Raw genomic sequence first — 18,391 nt, forward strand, 5'->3', positions numbered from 1 at the left:
AAGTCATCCAGTTCAACAGCATCTGGCACCACGGCGTCCACACTGCAAAGCAGGTCCCGTGCTTCGGTTACTGGCTGCAGATCGTCACTGCTTGCAGGAACACTCGCTTTCGGCTCTGCCAAGGCGTGCTGACCAGCCGCAAAACTGGCGTACCTGAAGCAGTTCTGGATAAGGGTGGCTGAAGTAACAGTCCACGCCCCAGCAAGCATCTCCAGCGCCATGAAAAGATCAATTTTCGTGGGTCGCTTCATTTCGATATTTCACGACATCCGCCGGATGAGTCTCCCCCGTTACGCAGACTTGACACTCTTAATAACCCCTTGGTCGAGAGGTTTGTTAACGGATGTGCAGTTGCGAAGGAAAAAAAATCAAGCGGACACTCGTCAGGACAACGTCATCGTTGTGGTGGGCACTGCAGTTATCCAAAAAAAGGCCGACGGATCTGCCCTGCTTCCGCATATCCGCATCAAAGGCTTCCAGCCAGCTGGAGAATATTGAGCGCATCATCCAAGCTTTCTGGTTAGCAGTGTACTCGACCGGAAGCCTTCGATTACCTTTAAAGCACCATGGCATCTTGCTCCGGCCGATCACGAGGAGGGGACGCTTGTCAGATCTGTCCATGTTTGAACACAAAAGAATGGTCACCCGCTTTTTGCTCAGCTTGCTGCCATGACATTTTTTCCCCTCAGGTCGAGCATTTTCGATGCGGGCATTTTGTAGGAAAAACCAGTTTCATCTGCATTATAAATTTCGGAGGGCTCTTATTTGTCCAATATGTTTTCGCAACTTTCCTGCATCCAGGCTGATGCTGCTTCAGTGTCGACGCTTGCAGACTACCAGTACAACACCTTGGCAATGATGCAGTGCCCTGTTTTGAATCAGCTCAGCCATCTGGCGCTCGCCTTAAAGTTGCTGTGACCAAGAATTCATGCGAAGTCAATAGCTTTTTGCTGCAGAAGGCTTCCAGACAAAGGCAGCTTGTTCACTCTCATGTCAAGGAACCACTGGAATACAGCTTTGTTGACGTCTTCATAGACAGGCATTGCCACTGTATTGTGCTGCGCGTGTGCGCCGTTCTGAAGTGCCGCCATGATGCTGTTTTTGAATTTCAGAATCATAGAAAGTGAGCTGCACGGGATGCTGAATTCCTCTGCAATGTCCGACTTCTTTCTGCCTTTTGCAGCTTTGGCGATGATTGCAGACTTTTCCTGAGTGTCAAAACCTGTGCTTTTTAACAGAAGGCATCATCTTTCTGACAGGCCAACAAATCACTAGATGTAAGCAAGGCTCGGGCGATTTTAGCGTTTCGGCGTGCATGTGGTGGACGGCGAGATAACGTGGTAGGGTGCAGTGTCGGTGGCCAGCTAGGAGAAAAAAAAAGTGCCGGATAGCCGGCAGTGTCGTCACGTGAAACGTCACATGCCTGCGTAGTTTCCAACAAATGGGCTAGCAAAAAGCCGCTTTCAGGGAACAAAAAAAAAAATCTCATTGCTATCGTCATCATTATCTAACCGACAGGATGTTAACAGCAATGGCCGCGCCGATTTGGCAGAAATGTATGTGCCCGACTTGTCGGATGAGTGTGCTGCTGCAGTTTTGGCACTTCTCTGTTTCCAGCTATCTGATGTGCTGAAAAACTGTTGCAGGCCACTACCTCAAACTTTTATTAATGCCGGATTGCTTTTTAATAACTCTTCGCTGTTGAGAGGAAGCGAATGCATTGAACTCTATTGTTGGGGCGGCAGATTTTTTTCGTTGCCGCGAGAATTTCGTTCTTGAGGGCTTTCTTTATTGAGGGGTTCAACTGTATCCCCAGCTGGCTAGCCGTGTGGCGCAGGCTTAGAAATCACATGATCATGATTTTTCTGTCATATCTTATCTCACTTCTTCCGAAGCATGGCAGCTACCAGGTCTGCAAGCCGGTGCACCAGACATCTTCTGTCTGCCGCAGGCGATGCATGCGATGCTCATATCTGGGTGTGTTAAATATCTGCACCACAAAAACTCTGTTTAAGCCCCAAATCGATGAGTAATGCATTCCATGCCTAGACGCTTTTTCATTCGCTGGAGGCAACACACAGCATGTGATGCACGCAACGCCAAGCTCTGGTAAAGTCAGATCTCTGCACTACGCACAGGCGAGTGCAAAGATGCTCTGCCTTCACCGGACGCAATAGAGCACCTCGACAAGAGAGCTTCCCTACACCTTTGCACAAAAGTGCAGGGAAGTTCACTTGTGGGGCTGTGCTTCCTTGTGGGGATGTGTCGAGAGGGCTGCACAGATTCTGCGCGAGTACTACAGCGTGTAATCTGGGGTTCCTTGTCGCTGTAAAAATCTTAACAGAGTGACATGTGAAACAGTTTGTCTTAAGCGGATATTTTTGTACCTCGAGTCTATGGGAAACCAGCCAAATGCTCTCACATTTTTCGTCATATTTGATTATTCATCTTAGCCGAGTTTGTCTTGACAGGAGTCTGCTGTATTTTATATATATTTTAAAGGCACAGGTTTTAAATAAAATACTAACCTGCACGTTCAAATGTGCCAGTCAGGAAGAGCAAGAGAGGTAACTCCTGAGATAGATAGTTGAAGGACAAGGTTATGGTGTGTCTGAAAGGACCGAGAAAGTCATCAGTCATAGTGCTTTTCTTTGAAAAATGGCTGCAATTTTCATGATAACTGAGCATTTGTAACATGATGCTTCCCTTTGAGTGTTTTCTTTGTTGTGTTCACATGTTCTAGTGGCTGAGTACTGCTTGGCTGCCTGTGTAGCTTATGTTGCTTCCACAGGTCAACCAAGTTTCACCGGTCCAGCAGAAATCTTCTGCAGTTCCAAAGAATGATAACGTCGATGCAAGTGGAAGAACAAGTGTAAGGTAAATAACCACACTGTTGAACTTAATGGTCCTACATTTCACTACAGTTATATGTCCGATTGAAGCGTTTGAGTTCTCTTGGCCTGTGCCAGTTTGTTTGTGTAGCAAAATCCTCGCATATCACCATTAGTGTAGTGCCTGTCCATAGCTCGGACATGCTTTTGTATACTAAGCAGCAGCATGGTGTACAAATACAGTCACTGCAATAATCTTTCAGTATGGAATGTACTTATTTGTGGTTTGGCAACTTATAACAACAATGTTCTGCAGTTCACGGAGGCCAAAATTATTTTAATCTGGTTTTAATGATCTTGTGCGGCCAAGCTTGCATACTTGCATTGTCACATCTTTAGGTCACTGTGGCATAACATGAAAAGAATATAAAGCTGGTACGCATGCTTCTTTTTGATCCAGTCAGCTTACCTTTCCTTGTCTGTCCTCTACTGCTCACTCGATCTGCTTTAGTCGTAACACATTTTTATAGCCTGTTACAAGCATAGCCTATCGTCGGCATTGTCTGTCGCCATATCAAAAACCGTGCTTATTTGCTTTCTTTGCAAGAACTGACACTTTAAGTTAGCAGTACATGTGCCATTGCATAAATAGATTGTAAAAGATGAGCTCCTGCAAGACACCGAGAAAGTAAAACTCTTGATCACCCAAAATTAGACCATGGAGAACTTGTGCTGCAGGAACAGAAGCAAAACAGTGGGTAGGATTCAAGAGAAACGACCCCATGCCAGCCATGGTAATTAGTTTCAGGAGTCTTTTGCATAGTGTACTCTACATGTCACATCATGTTGGTACTCTTCTGCTGCTTTTGTGCAAATTCTAAAGCCGTTTACACTTTTTAATAGGATTCAGAACACAAAGGAACCATGCTGGCATTTAGAAATGTAGCATTCCCACTCGGGGCGGGTATTCAAGAAGAGGGCAAAGTGTGAAACATGGCATTAGCAAGCCACCATGTTCAGTAATCCCCTGATCATTTCTTCGTCCTTTCGCCTGTTTCCTGCTTTTTTTTTCACAATTTCACCCTCCGAGGTTTCTTTTGCTGATCCCTCCTGGAGTAATGCTTATAAACATTACTAGTGGAAGAAGCTTGTTGTACACTGGGCCCTCCATTTTGTCAGACAGTCTTAAGGGTGCTACATTGCAACATTGCCTTCACCACAGGGTAGGGTCTACATTAATTGGTGTCATAGTTTCCTTATCCTCTTCTGGACTAACATGATCTTAGGCATAAATATTTGGGATACCGCTTCTGTATCTCTTGTCTAGGTTCTTTTGTGCATTCTCTGTATTTCTGCTTTTTGCTTTACTGGTTTCAATCGGCTGGAGATTCTGCAGCAGCCCCAACTCGCGGTCTGCGTACAGAATAAGATTTTCACTTAAAGTGGTCACTTAAAGCATAGGTCATAGCCTAAGCCACTTGTGTAGAATTCATTATGGTGACATACAGCTGCTTCAAGACAATATTTCCACCTGGCATGGTAGTTCAGATACAGTATAATAAATTTCTTAATGTCTCATGTGGCCCATTCAGCCAGATCATTGGATGCAATGTGGTAGGGTGCACAGAACTTGATTGGTAAACCATAAGTATGTACCCAGCTCTTCAGCTTCGCATTCTAGAAAGCTGGACTTTTGTCGCACAACAGTGTTCACACTCCTCAACACTTCTCTTTGAAGAAGGGCAATGACACCCTCCAGGTGCTGCTCATGCCATCACCATTTTTCTCTTTGTCTACGGTCAGCAAAAAAACTGTGTAGCCTCCAAGCTCCCTCATGTTTCTTATTTAACCCTACAAAATCAAGGTGCATGACTTTGAAGTATACGCTTAAAAACTGTGGCAGGATCATGACTTCACATCAGTTGGGTCCCTGAATTTCAGCTTGTCGATTCCACAAAAGGCACATGAACAATATTCCTGGTGTTTTCCTTCAAGCCCAGCCATGTAAATCGCTTGACATGTTTGTTATATGTGTGTCAGAACTTGGCATGTCTCCCAGATTGAAGAGAGTCATAAGAGAGCTGCAGTTTGCAACCATTGTTAGCAGTATGTGATATCGCTAGGGGTGTGTGAGTATTGCAATTTTCGAACATGAATCGAATATGAACATGAAGAAAAAATGAGTTCAAACATAAAATCAAATATCGAATATCTGTTCAGAAAGAAAAAAATATTTTAGAAAAAGGTTAACAGGCAAATGGTGTTGCCTTTATATTTTTTTTTACAAAATAGTGTATGGTCATTGCAACTCGTGTGAAATTAGACTGACTCAGCACCATATAAAAAAATGTGATGGGCACAAAAATGTATACTACTTGACAGCATAACAGTATGCAACCTGTCCCGCCGCGGTGGCTCAGTGGTTGTGGTACTCGGCTGCTGACCTGAAAGACGCGGGTTTGAGGAGTCTCCATTGCACAAACACCTAAAAGCCAGTGCACGTGATGAGCGCACAGTTCCAGCATGCTGGAAGAACAACGCAGACATAAGCGAGGCAAACGTACATTGGCACAAACAGCAAAAGCTGTTTAAAAAAGAAAAAGAAATGACCAGCGATGCGCCAGTCAGCGTCCGAAAGCGGTACAGAGCTGGATTCGAACAACCGGTGATTGTGCGGGCTGACAGCTGCCGTCGCCGTAGGCTTGCGGAGAAGTTCAGAAACCAAAACTGCATGGCCATGCTATTTTTTGGCCTGGCGACAGGGCCCTCCTGTAGTCATCACACCTGCATCTAAGAGGTGCGCAGGTTACAATGTACCATGCAATAGGCGGGGTTTTTGCATGATCGCTAGCCTTGCTGTGACGCCTACCTCTACTCGCCCCTTCGGGAGCCTCATGCAAAGTTCCGCAACTGGGCTTTCTCAATGCACACATCATAGTTGACCAGTAACAGATTGCTTCGCTCACGCTAGGAAAGTTATGAAGGCGACAGGACGAATTACATGAGTGTGGGCGTTAAGTATGTAACACATTATGGAAGGATCAAAGAAAAGAATGCACGCTTTCTCGATGTGATGATTGTTTGAAGTGGGTGGTTGTCCATCTTGTTAACATTAGGTGTCATATGTGGGAAAGCCCGCTTGCAGAATTTCACACAAGTTCAAGCCTTGCGGTGTCCAAATGCGATCGGTCTACACAATAAACGCCGGAGAAGAAAGTAAAGTGCCAGGAAATCAATGCAAATACATCCTCTTCAAACTCAGTCGTCAAATAATTTGCCCAGATATTGTGGTTTTGCCATGTTCGAATTAATGAATGTCGGCATGGTTAGATTGCTGGCGAATAATAGAAAATTTTCGAATATTCGTAAATTCTTGAATATCAATTTCTTGAATACGAATATGAACTCAATAGCAAACATGTTCCATTTGTATTAGAAATTTTGAATATTTGCACACCCCTAGATATCACCCATCCATCAACTTTAGTTCCTCAGTACCTTCCCACAGTTTAACTTGGCTGATTTATTCAGGATGCTGCGGTGTCAATTAATTGTACAACCACCCTATACATTGCATCTACATCTGTAAGCAATGGTCCAGGATGATAAATTTTAGAATATACAGTCCCATTTTGTGCCTTTGGGTGGGGCTGGTCACCCTCATTTATTAGTTTCTTGTAGACGACTGTCCTTTAACGTCATCAGCATTGTGCACTTGATTTGGAGGACCACTCCATCAAATGTTCCTCCGCTGAGAGGCTAGTGGGCTTGGAGGTTAGATGTAGAGGCCATACTGCTTCTGTTGTGATTTTTGAGTGATGAGGCTGGTCTAAACCTCCCTTGTCACTCCACTAACGAAGGAACAGGCAGGAAGTCCGAGCTATTCATTGCGGCAGCAGTTGGTGTGTCCAATGTAGCACTTGCTGCAGCTGAGCAGGGTATTGTAGTGCTATGTGAGCACTGCACTGATTTGGCGATGTGTGTGTTTTTGCAAATGGATGCCTTGTGTGCTTCATTAACAACAAACCATATTTCATGCCAACTTGTCGGGTGCTGCAATCACAATGGGCGCCCCACACTTGCCACCTGCCTTTTTTAGGTAAAAAGTAAAAAGTTGGTAAAAAGAACTCTGGCCTCTAACTGTTTTTTGAGGTACTCGAATAATATCATGCACAAACTAGGTTGGCCCGAGCATACAACAGCAAACAAAAAAAAACACGAAAAAGCAGGATATGCCCAGGAACTTGTACACATGCAATGGACAGCATTGTCAAGGTCATCAAGTAGAAAGAATGGCACAGGCCGAAAAGGAAGGGAAAGCCGCTTTGAGTGAAAGTCAGTGGTGCACATCCAACAAATGTGCTCATTGATGATGTGGAGGTTTAGCCTATGAAGCCTTTCATCCTCTGCCCTTTCGTAAGTGAAACTGAGTCCAGTAGAACAGGAGAAAAAAAATGTAAAGAACACCGTTGACAGCAGCTTGTCTTTCAGGAGAGACAGAATAATCTGCAAGGTACCCATTATGTTTACAGCACTTGACATACTTGTGCATATGTACCCCATTGTTAGTGAAGCACACAAAGCATCCATTTCCAAATATATACCCCCAAATTTGTGCAATGCTTGATGGGTGTTCTGAACAGTTCTGTATGAGTGCACCATCTGTGCTGACAAATAAAGAATTGCAATATATTGATTTATTCCCCTGTTATGTAGCCAATTCAAGGTCTCATCACATTGATATGTTTATATTTGTTGGGACGTTCAACCTATTTTTGTTCGACATTCCTTTTTTTTTTTATACTGCATGTTTACTTGTTAACCCTTTAACCACCAACCCCGAGCTATACTCGCCATGGGAGTTAGTACCAGTATTGCCAACGACGAGCCACACTCGTCCGTCCCGATTTTCCGCTGTTTCCGGCGCCAAGGAAGAGTTACGGTCGCCTGTTGGTTTGTGTGAAATTGCCGTCCCTAGAGGGCAATAGCTGGCCATGAAAAACCGCTTTTTGTGCTTTTCGCGGTGTGTTTTGCTTAGGAACTGCTTTTTCATAATGGCACTTCACATGAAGGATGCCAGTAACGGTGCTGCTCAGAGAAAAAGAGGTGCTTCTTGGAGTAGTTACAGAAAGCAGCGTTGCTGAAGACATGGAATTTGCATCTGATAGTGACTCGGAGTTCTTGTTTGAGCTGGATATTGCTTCAGATGACGACGAGAGCGACGACAATGGCAACGGTGACGCGCTGAGTTGTGCACGTTTGTGGCAGCGTGTGAACACCGATAACCTGCCACCTGCGCCTCTGCACTTTTCCTTTTCTTCACTGCCCGGAATCTTGCGGTAGCCCCCTGGCGAGAGTGATATTCTCGGCTAGTTCCATGTATTTTTTGACCGGGGCACTAATCATGACGGAGACGAACCACTATGCGGTAGCGTATTGTGCTCGGGGTTCTACACGGAAAGCAGTAGACCGCGAAGAAATTATGGTCTTCTTTGAACTAATAATGTTGCAGCGTATTGTTGGAAAACCTCAAATTGAGATATACTGGTCAACAAAGAAATTTTGGAGACACCAGTGTTCAGGAAATTCATGAGCGGGAACCGCTTCAGCGCGTTGATGCGCTGCCTGCATTTCACCAACTTGAAAACCGTAGATGAAGCTACCCACCCGCACCCCAGGACGAAGCAACGTCTGTGAACTTTTCAGCGTGTCATCGTGTTTTGCATCAGAATAAATACTTCGAATTTCAGTACGTTGTGACCAATTACCACAGCATACATTCAGGGAAAGCCGCCCTCAACAACAGCTTTTGTTTTCCAGTTTTTGTGCTTATTCAAACCAGACAGAAATCAATGATGTAATATATTTTCAGTAACGGAATTGCAAGGCAAAACTTGGGAGAACTTAAAAAAAAATTGGCGATCTTGGCAAGTTTTTTGGCAGTGAAATTGGCAATTAAAGGGTTAAAGTTGTCTCGGGTGCAGTAAACTTTACTCTTAATAGCCAGTGTTGGTCCTGCATACTTCAGTCCTGCATAAGTCTGTACCAGCCTTTCTTGCACTGAAAAGTGCCTTCTCTGTATTTGTGCACTGTTTGAGCACACCGTGTATTCAATTTCTTTTTGGATTTTGTTTAGCTCCTAATTCTGGGTGTATTCTTTCTGTTTTCATGTTGTGAAACAGTGAAAGTAATTCTGCATGTGTGAAGATGGCTAAAATTTTTGCATCTTCTTTTTCACTGTGCATCGCACTAGGATTGACGTTCCTAATGGTCATGACAAAACTATCCGTGGTAGCTCCCTCCACTCACGTGATGTGCAAAACAACAGTCCGTCACGGCAGCGCTACATCCTCAGGGAGATACACAAGTCAAGACTTAAGGTGAGGCCAGAAAAGCAGCCATGACATGATGTTTTCAAATCAAAGTGTTCTTTTCCACGTATAGTTGCCTGATGCCTTGCAGCTTGCATCAGCATCAGCTGTTCTAAAATATGTCTTAGTTTGAACTTTGTGGCTGGTCAGCTTTACAAAACATTTTTTTTCACGTGATGATGTGAGCCAGCTTGCAAAGTAAAGTATATTATAATGTGAATTTATGCAGACTTGTGTAACATACATACATAAAAGAATGGTGAATGGTAGCTGACATTTAGCTCAATGTGGACACTGAGACCTCTTTGGCCACGTGAGAGATTTGTAGGGATGTTCACGGGATGTCGCACTAACTCCATCCCGGTAGTATATTAAAACAAAACCAGTTCGTATAGATGAGAAGTAATTATTTGGGTTGTTTTGTGCTGCTTCCCATCAGTATTGTGACTGCTGTGTTTCACTGAAAGGGGACCTGTCAGTGCAGAAGGTTGGCAGTGGGGAAGGGCTATGGAAGCAAAGGCTGATGTCAGGGCCCACCTACAAAATGCTACATGCCCATATGATTGCCTCCTGCTTCTGCTCTCAACTGAGAGCTGTGTACACACTGTAGTGAATACTATGGCCTTAAAGCAGTGGAGACACCAAATTTTTATGGTGTGTTCTCCTTTGGAACGATGTGCAACACATTATTAAATACTGATCACCATGTGGAATGCTGAGTAAATAATTTATCATTAAATTTCTTCTCCCGCTCTGTTCGTTTTGCTTTCAGCAGCTGAACAGTGGCTGTGACATGACGGATAGGTTTGAGGTTGTGTGATGCATGCAAAAAGTGCAATATAATTGTTGCTGCACCAGTTTAATTTGCTACAAGGCATATGCTAGCCAGCCTCAAAAACCAGAGTGACAGTGAATCAACAAGCAGCTATTATTTTGTAGCTTCTGTGTGCTTCACATGATCTCAAACCTGCTTCTGCCACAGCTACCATTTGGCTTGGCTGCTGAAACCGAAACCAAAACTACGTAGGAAAAGGAACAGTTACAGATAATTACTGAGTGCAGGAAAATTTCATGTGGCAGTCCATTTATTTCTTTTTCATCATTCCAAGGAAAAAAACATGCAACAGAAGTTTCATATTCTACCCTTTAAAAGGGATAGGCAAGTACTATCGCGATAAAAAAAAATGCGAGTTAAAAAAGACGCTAGAGTTGCCCATGACGACTATAACGTCTTTTTCGCACTACCCAGATAAAAGCGCGATGAAAAGAAATTCGAACAGCGAAGCATGTAGGCGCCACGTTGTTCGCATTTCTTTCGGTCGCGATAGTACATGGTCCTGCTTGTCAGCTCAGTGGGGGCAGAGGTTTTATGCATTTGCATCGAGCTTTGTTTCATAGCTGGTGAGGGGTTCATATTGTTGCTGTGGCATCATGCTAATTAAGCAAAATTTGAAGGATAATAAAAAAAATTATTCCAGCTATCAAGTATTCTCCTTAACAGCTGCCAGCCAGAATTGGCACATAAATAAAGAATGAATTGTCTTGTCAATATTTCTTGCCTGTTGTAGCATTTTGTGCTGGCTTTGAAGTCCTTTGAGTTGTAAGACACATTGTGACCATGTTTTCCTAGTCACAGTCTTAATGTTGCCAGATCAAAAGGCTACTCTCAGCCAGTCAAACCATATGCAGGGTTTCAAACATATGATTCAAACATATGGCTCTATTTCAGCACATAGCAGCAGCATTTTCGCTTTCAGAGCTTTTTTGTGGGTATTAATTGTGACTGACATTGTGCACATCTTTTGCTACCCGCCGCAGTGGCTCGGTGGCTTTGGCATTCGGCTGCTGATTCTAAGGTTATGAAATCGATCCCTGCTGTGACGGCTATATTTCGATGGAGGCAAAATACGAAGACACAGTTGTGTACTGTACAATGTCAGTGCACGTTTATAAAGAACCAGGTGGTCTAAATTAGTACGGAGCCCTCCACTACAGCGCGTCTCATAGCCCATGTGCCACTTTGGGACATTAAAACTGCACAGTTCACAATTCACTTATGTCTTGTACTAAGAAATGTGTATGTGTGGGAGTTGTATCTATCTTGGCCAAGTTGGAAGGATTGCTAATGATCCCAGTTCTTGTTTGTGGCTCTGTGTATTTTGCACTGTCGTGCTAACTTGCTTGTGTTGTCATGGAAGGCAACAACAACATCATTTTTATCCAGCATTTATTTTCATTGCTTGTGTTTCAGCATATGTATTTAGCTTTTCGGCGTAAAATGTGTGCAATCAGGCAAACGACACTGTGGCAACCTTGCAATTAAAGTTGTGGTTCAAACTGGGGCAACCTTTCAGGTGGCCCGCAAGAACCGGGGTGGCAAACTCATGGAGGTGTCGGAGCATGGAAGTCATGCCACTGCTGTTGTGGGGCTCGCCCATCAGCAAGGTAGTGGTTCTTGGGGTCACCGCACAGATGCTGTGAGGCTGTGAGCGTGCATGTTTCACCACACTGCACCTGCATTGGCTACCCTGCTGCAAGGTACCGGCTTCTGCTTTCTCCTCACCTCTCCCAGCCCTTTGTTTTTCAAAAAAGCTTTGCTCCACTTGGCCCAACTGTCAGCTGATGCTTTGTTATTGCCGTTTCTAAAAGTCAGCAAGTGAGGATGCAGTTTCTTTTTTTTCTTTTTCTTTTTTTAGAAGGGTTGTCATCACTTACCCCTCCAGCATAATTCTACATTGTAATTTGCTTTATTTCTTTTCTTTGTACAATGTGGTAAAGCATACAAGGCCGTGCCGCAAGACGGAAAGCCCACTTCAGCATTCTGAAGTTCACTTCTTATTATTTGGTATTTGTTCTCACTGAAACCCATTAGTGTAGTTCATGCCTTGCAGTTATTTAGTGATGTCAGTAAGTGCTATGGTATACACCTTTCTATTGTGATAGGTTGTATAGGTTCTATCGTGGCCGTTGAGTGTGATGCAAGTTAAAAGAACAAGGTCGCAGAATATGAAGTAATGCAGGTTGTTACAGTTGTAGGTATGCAGGTACCCGAGCTTATGTGAGATCTTCGTGCTCACAACCAGGACTTGATGATAGTTTCAAAAGAAAATTGTATTTGAGGTAGAAAAGAGGAAAAATACTGCTTTGCTTCAATCTTCAAAATCAGTTGCTCACCTGGAGGTACCAGAGGCAAGCAAATCAGCAGCTTTAGAAACTATTGGGTTCAAAGGGTGATTAAGGACTGCACCCAGCATGTAGAACTTAGTCATAATCATCATTGTAAAGCATTAGTAATAGCCTTATTTGTAGCTTTGTTGGTTTCAGTATCCCTTTGATGTGGCAATGAAGCAACCATCCAGTGACGACACACAACCTGTGTCCCTAGTTTACTGAACTTTAACTTTTGCTGAGAGTCTCACTATCTCTTTTTTTTTCTCTGTATGGTAAAAGTCTGCACTATGCTTTGGCGCTAGTGGATGTGCAAATCCCATTCATTTGTAGCAAGATTGTTTTATTATGTTTTTACATAGTAGTTTACTCTGCACTGCTGAAGCTGCACAGTGTATTTTTATTTATTTGTTTTTAAGCTTCAAAGCTGACAGTCTTTTGACCTTCACTTTTTATTGCAATATTTGCAAAGCACCGCACTCACTTTCCATGCTTTCTTTGACATAAAGTACATGAAGTGTGCTTTTGCTTTAAAATGACTGGTGAAAAACCAAAGTAATCATACAGGTTGCCTTCACTTGGTATCTTTGTGGTCAGTTTTTTATTGGCATCTTATATGTTATACATATGTTGAGTGCAATCACTATAAAAGCATATAGCTTTTTTTATTGTCATTGTTGCTGTAATAGTCGAACAATCTGTCAATTTTGCGCTACAGTTGTGCCCAGTTGCTGTTCCTGAGTTTAGAAGAGGCCAAGGGGAAAAAATATTTTGCTCAAAAAGCTGATTACTGATCATATTCTCAATGAAATTTGGTAGTTTATGCAGTGATTTGGGGTATCTGCTATTTACAGAGGGCATTTTTGGTAAGAGCTCGTATTTGACAATTCTCAGTATGCTTGTTTTGTAGTGGATTTATCTATTGCAAATTCTGTTTACTTTGGTTGATCTGATTTGTATGTTTTAATGAATCCATTACAGCAGAGGGTTTTTTTTAAACCTTTTGGCCCCAAACCATCTGCTAGACATGTCGCAGAAAAAACTGCACAGGGGCATTGTAATAATATACTGTATTTACTCGCGTAATTTACGCAGTTTTTTTTTTCCTAAAATTAAGGCTTCAAAAGGGGGGTGCGCAAATTGCACGGAGATTTTGTGAACATGTCCTAAAAAACTCTATAAAGAAGGTCATAACGTGCAGTGTATGCGATATTTTGCAGAGTATAAGTCGACCCCGCAACTCGTGCCCTCCACTGACCAAAAAAAAAAATTGGCTGTGGTTTAGCTCTGGTTAAGCCTGGTAGGTAGCGAGAGCTGCAGGCCATGACTACGCTTAGGCTTCGCAGTGGTTAAGCGATGTAATGCTACTGATGATTTACTTCGGTCTCTTCGACACGCTCTCTCTTCCTTGTTTCGTTCCAACGCTGAAGTCTGGCTTCTTTCAGCCTAGCCGACGCATCATTCTCCATAACAGCCGAACCACAAGGCAGCGTTTCTTCGGCGTCGCATCAGTGGCTCGGCTACTGGCGTTGCCGGAGGAAAAAATTCAGTGCTTGGAGCAAGGCGATGCAGAGAGACGCAGATATCTGGCGAGGCCAGATCTCAGCGTTGGAGCCGGAAATACCTCATAGGTGGGGATTGGTGGGGACCAAAAGCCGCGGCCCGTTTCTGCGAAGGCAGCAGCGCCCCTTCTGTACCCTTGCTATTGCCCCCTTGCCCCCGCATAATGTTCCGGTCACCGCTGAATGGGACGATTAGCTACGGACAGGGGATAATTGAGGGGCTTTGCCCCGGATGTCTCCCCACCCCCGTCTGGAGATGCCAGTTCGTATGCCCTCATGTGTTTGGTCGCCCTCTCCTGTGGGCTCTGAGCGATGACGCCGATAGACAAGATGTTGACGCGACGCCAAACAAATGCTGTGGCTCGCCTCCCGCTATGCCGAACCGTATGTATGTACACACTGCGACAGCCCCCCTCCCTCTACTACACATGCGTACAACTGGCGAGGCGAGCGGCTTCTGCTCCACAACGAGCGCAACGGCGGAGTGACGTCATGCCAGATGGTGCGCTGAGTTGCTAGGCAATGGCTCAAGGTCGGTGCAACCACGGCCGAGGTGCAACCACAGCGAAAGTACGACCATGCTGAAGAGGCGAAGCGACTGGCGTAGTGTAGCTCTCGCTACAGAAAAAAGTTTACTCCAAATTTAAGTCGACGCATACCCACCCCCCTTTGCCCATGCGCCCCAGACCTATGTTATATAGTTCCCTATGTGATGGCATGATGGCGCGTGTGCAGCACAATTCAATAAATGCGGAATGATACAATCAGAAAGCCAGCAGGCAGAGGCAAATGGTGCTACAAGGCGATAAAATGCCGCCCTCGCATGCGGCCCGGCTGAGCAGTGGCAAACAGAATAGCCAGCGGTTCAATAGTTTCAGATTCTGGCACAACGCACGCTCCGGAGGTTACTGAGAGTTTGCTTTCGCAGCCATTCGTACGGGAAAGTGACAGCCAGCGTGAGCAAGCTGGGTAAATGGCGTACACTTAATTTTTTTTTTACCGAAACCAATTCACAAACGAATTACTGATATTTTTTACACCATTCACTCACCTTTTGCAGCCGCATACGGCGATGCGGCCACGCCAATCTTCCCAAGCCTTCCTTGCATGCATCCGTGTGCAAGGCTGGTGTGCTTGTGCAGCAGGGATTGCAAAATATGCGAGTAAAAGTTCTTTCCAAAACTCCGGGTAAAAAGTTGAGGGTTCAGAAATCATGCGAGTAAATGTGGTATATTTTTGTGTTTTGTTTTTTCAGTAGGTTCTATTTTATTTTTTAAATCTTCCATGCTGACTGGTTGATCAAGAAGGCGTGGTGGTACCATGGCCAATGACAAAGGGCAGCAAAAAGGAATAGAAATGGAGTATCATCGTTATATTGCCCCAGCACAGATGTGGTGCCCCTTCAAAAAAAAGATGGCCATATTCGGTCCATAGTAATTGGCCATAGCAATGAAGCGGTGGTGTACACAGCTGCAGCATTGTCAATTTGCACTGTAAAGTCATGAAGAAAAGGTAGTAGGAGGAGCATGCCAGAATGTGGTGGCTCATAAAACCCAGAAAGACAATCCAGGAACCCAAGGCCTCCAGGGAGCCAATTTGATAACCACTGCATTGTGCAGCGAAAGTGCATTTACTCTTATTGTGTTTGTTTGAAAAAATTTTTTCATGGTATTCAAGCTGTAGGAAACTATGTCAGAGGTGCTCAAGCTGGGTTCTGCAAAACCCTTGGGTTCCTTAGACAGCTTTCTGGGTTTCCCAAGTGCTTAAATCCATGCATGCCTGAACCTCAACTTTCCTTTACCAATTTTATTTTAGGACGAAACATACTGTAATTGCTTATAGCAGACTGCTTCACTATACAGTCAAATCCGGATATATTGAACTCGAATGGGATCGCAAAATAGTTTGAGATATCGCTAATTCAATATATAAAAAATGGCAGTACAAAGGCTTTTGTGTAACCTAGAAGCAAGAATACATTGCACCCACGTTTGACGCGCTGTTGCAGTGACATGCTGCCCAACGGCGTGCTAGCAGTGCACCCCTCGCTAGGCGTTTATACGCCTAACCAGCTTTGCATCGAATTTGCAGCAAAATATGTTTTGGGACTACCTACTGCCTATCATAAGATGTTTGATCTTGTTACCGGTAAACTATAAATACAATTATCTATTAAAACTAAGGCATGGTTGATTTCAGCTACGACTTCGGCAGCAAAGCGCTCTAGGCAAGGCGCTGCAAGGGCTTAGTTAGGTTGGCTTCACCGTATGACAGGAATGTGGCGTGGAAAATCAGTACAAGAGACAGCAGGTCTCCCCCACGTGTCCAGCATTCTTGGAAAATAATTTTGAATATTGGAATAGTGTAAAGTACTTTTATGAAAATATTGAAGGTAATGGTCCATCCTTCCAATGCATAGCAAAATCTTTCTTTAACGTTTTTCCTTTGCTCGCATCGAGCAGTTAAGACTGCCATAGGAAACCAATGGGAAACGTTCTTGATGCAAACAAAAAACGTTAATAGAAAAAAAAAGTAAGTCTTCTGACGGGAGATCTGCAGATATATTTGTGGTTATATTGAAATCTTGCAGTACATGAAAAAATTGCGTTCATAAACTCTTTGTCAGTGAATCAATCAATCAATAAATCCTTTATTCCTAGGGAGGGATGGCACTCGGCTGCTTTTGGGTAATTAGGAGGAGGGATGGGGGTGTAGGTGCAGAGGCAAATTCTAGTCGGTCGTCTTGACAGCCTTCAAGGCTGTGCGTCATAAGTCCGTCGACCTCTCTTACACTACAAGAAGCTGGCTGCTTTCACTACCGTATGCTGCGATGGCATGTTATGCTGCGGTGCTTGATCGTATCTGTTCTCCTAGGTTGGCCATGTTGTCGTGTAGTATGTGCTGAATTTTGTGTCTTCCTTGCAAGAAAGACGGGCAAGTCCATATAAGATGTGAGAAATGCTTTTGTCCACAATTTCTATGTATGAATACTCACGTTCACCTCATCACGCTGTTCCACAGTGCCAGCACTGCCAGCAGCTGCTTAAGGCTACACAGTCAGTACGTCTCTGCATGTGAAGAGGGTTCGAAGGGCGCCTTTAGAAGCGGCACTTAAGGGGCGCGGTGCACAGTTCAATATATCGAATGTTTCGCTGAATGCAAGTTCGATATACACGAACAATGAGGCTTACTTTTGCGTGTTATTCTCAAGGAGATGTTCTGGCTGCTCAATATAAACAATAATTCGATATATCCAGGTTCGATACATCCGGGTTCGACTGTACATTTGTTAATTAAATTTGGACATTTTTTGAAGGGCTGTGCATCTACATGCACTTTTTTTTTGCACGCATGTCTGGAAGGACAGGACAAAAGTCAATACACGGTTTTCCTGAGCACCTTTTGAACGCCATTAATGTTCCCCAAGACCAAAAGATTGAGAACCTTAGTCATATACTGAGGTGTCGTAATGGTGACGCTCTCATTGTAAAGCAAAATGGGCAAGTGGGAAGTCATGCAGCGTAAAATAATTGTACTTGTCAGAATATGTACCTGCACATTTCATCTTATTGTTTTGACATACTTCAAAACCCTTAAATATTTGATTCATAACAAAGGGGATGTAGAGAAAAACATTGAATATAGACGCAAAGTGAATTTGGGTGCCACATTTAAACCAGATCGTCAGTCAAAGTGCTCACTTTTTCAAGAAACAGTGGTATGAACTATCTTGAGCTCTGTAACACGGATATTACCATATTCTTTTTGGACAACCAGCAGCATGTCTTTTGTGCTCCTCTGTACTGCCTTTGTTCTAACAGCAAGGGGCTTGCTGTTTTCTCGGTATATTGCTGCAGCTTTTACTGTTGTTCTTAGTTGCAATAATAAAAAATTGGGCCAACTTTTTATCTGACTGAATGGTAAAAAATCTCTTGCACAGATGAAATAAACTGTCTTTGAAAGCTGCCAAATCCATGGCACTGACCTAACCTGCCAGTGTATTTCCTGCTACCAGGGCACAGTTACGTCTTGCTTTCTTCCTTTTCTGTGGCATATACCTAGAAGTGGGTGCAGAAAATGTAAGCCCCGTTCAGAGGAGTTGCTGCTTATGTTTATCCATATCTAGACAGCTGTTTGAATCTTAAAGTTGCAGTCATTTATTTTCAGTAGTAAATGGGTAGACATCTCTCTCCATAAGACTCATCTCTGTGCTATATATATATATTTATGAAGGGAGCCAACAGTCACCGAAACCAAAGGTGCATAGGGAAACGTTAATTTTATTATTATTTTTTTTAATGTGTTATGCTTATCAGTGGGAGAATAATACTTAGATTAATAAATTGCTTAAAGAAAATTACTTATAAAGCAGCAGAAAAAACAACCATGCCGCCGGTGGGATCCGAACCCACGACCTCCGAATATCGCGTCCGGTGCTCTTACCAACTGAGCTACGGTG

The 18,391-nt window shown here is 43.7% G+C and overlaps 1 protein-coding gene across 1 annotated transcript in view; it reads left to right on the forward strand.

Annotated features, from left to right (window-relative positions):
• LOC144113414 (uncharacterized) overlaps positions 1–18,391 on the forward strand; it is a 49,316-nt gene that overhangs the window by 21,636 nt on the left and 9,289 nt on the right. The window contains exons 9-11 of the mRNA XM_077646482.1: positions 2,792–2,877; positions 9,085–9,211; positions 11,557–11,647. Of these exons, the coding sequence (XP_077502608.1) occupies positions 2,792–2,877; positions 9,085–9,211; positions 11,557–11,647 (304 nt within the window). The remainder of the gene's footprint in view (positions 1–2,791; positions 2,878–9,084; positions 9,212–11,556; positions 11,648–18,391) is intronic.

This window comes from Amblyomma americanum, chromosome 1, assembly GCF_052857255.1.
Source record: "Amblyomma americanum isolate KBUSLIRL-KWMA chromosome 1, ASM5285725v1, whole genome shotgun sequence".
Lineage (NCBI taxonomy): Eukaryota > Metazoa > Arthropoda > Arachnida > Ixodida > Ixodidae > Amblyomma > Amblyomma americanum.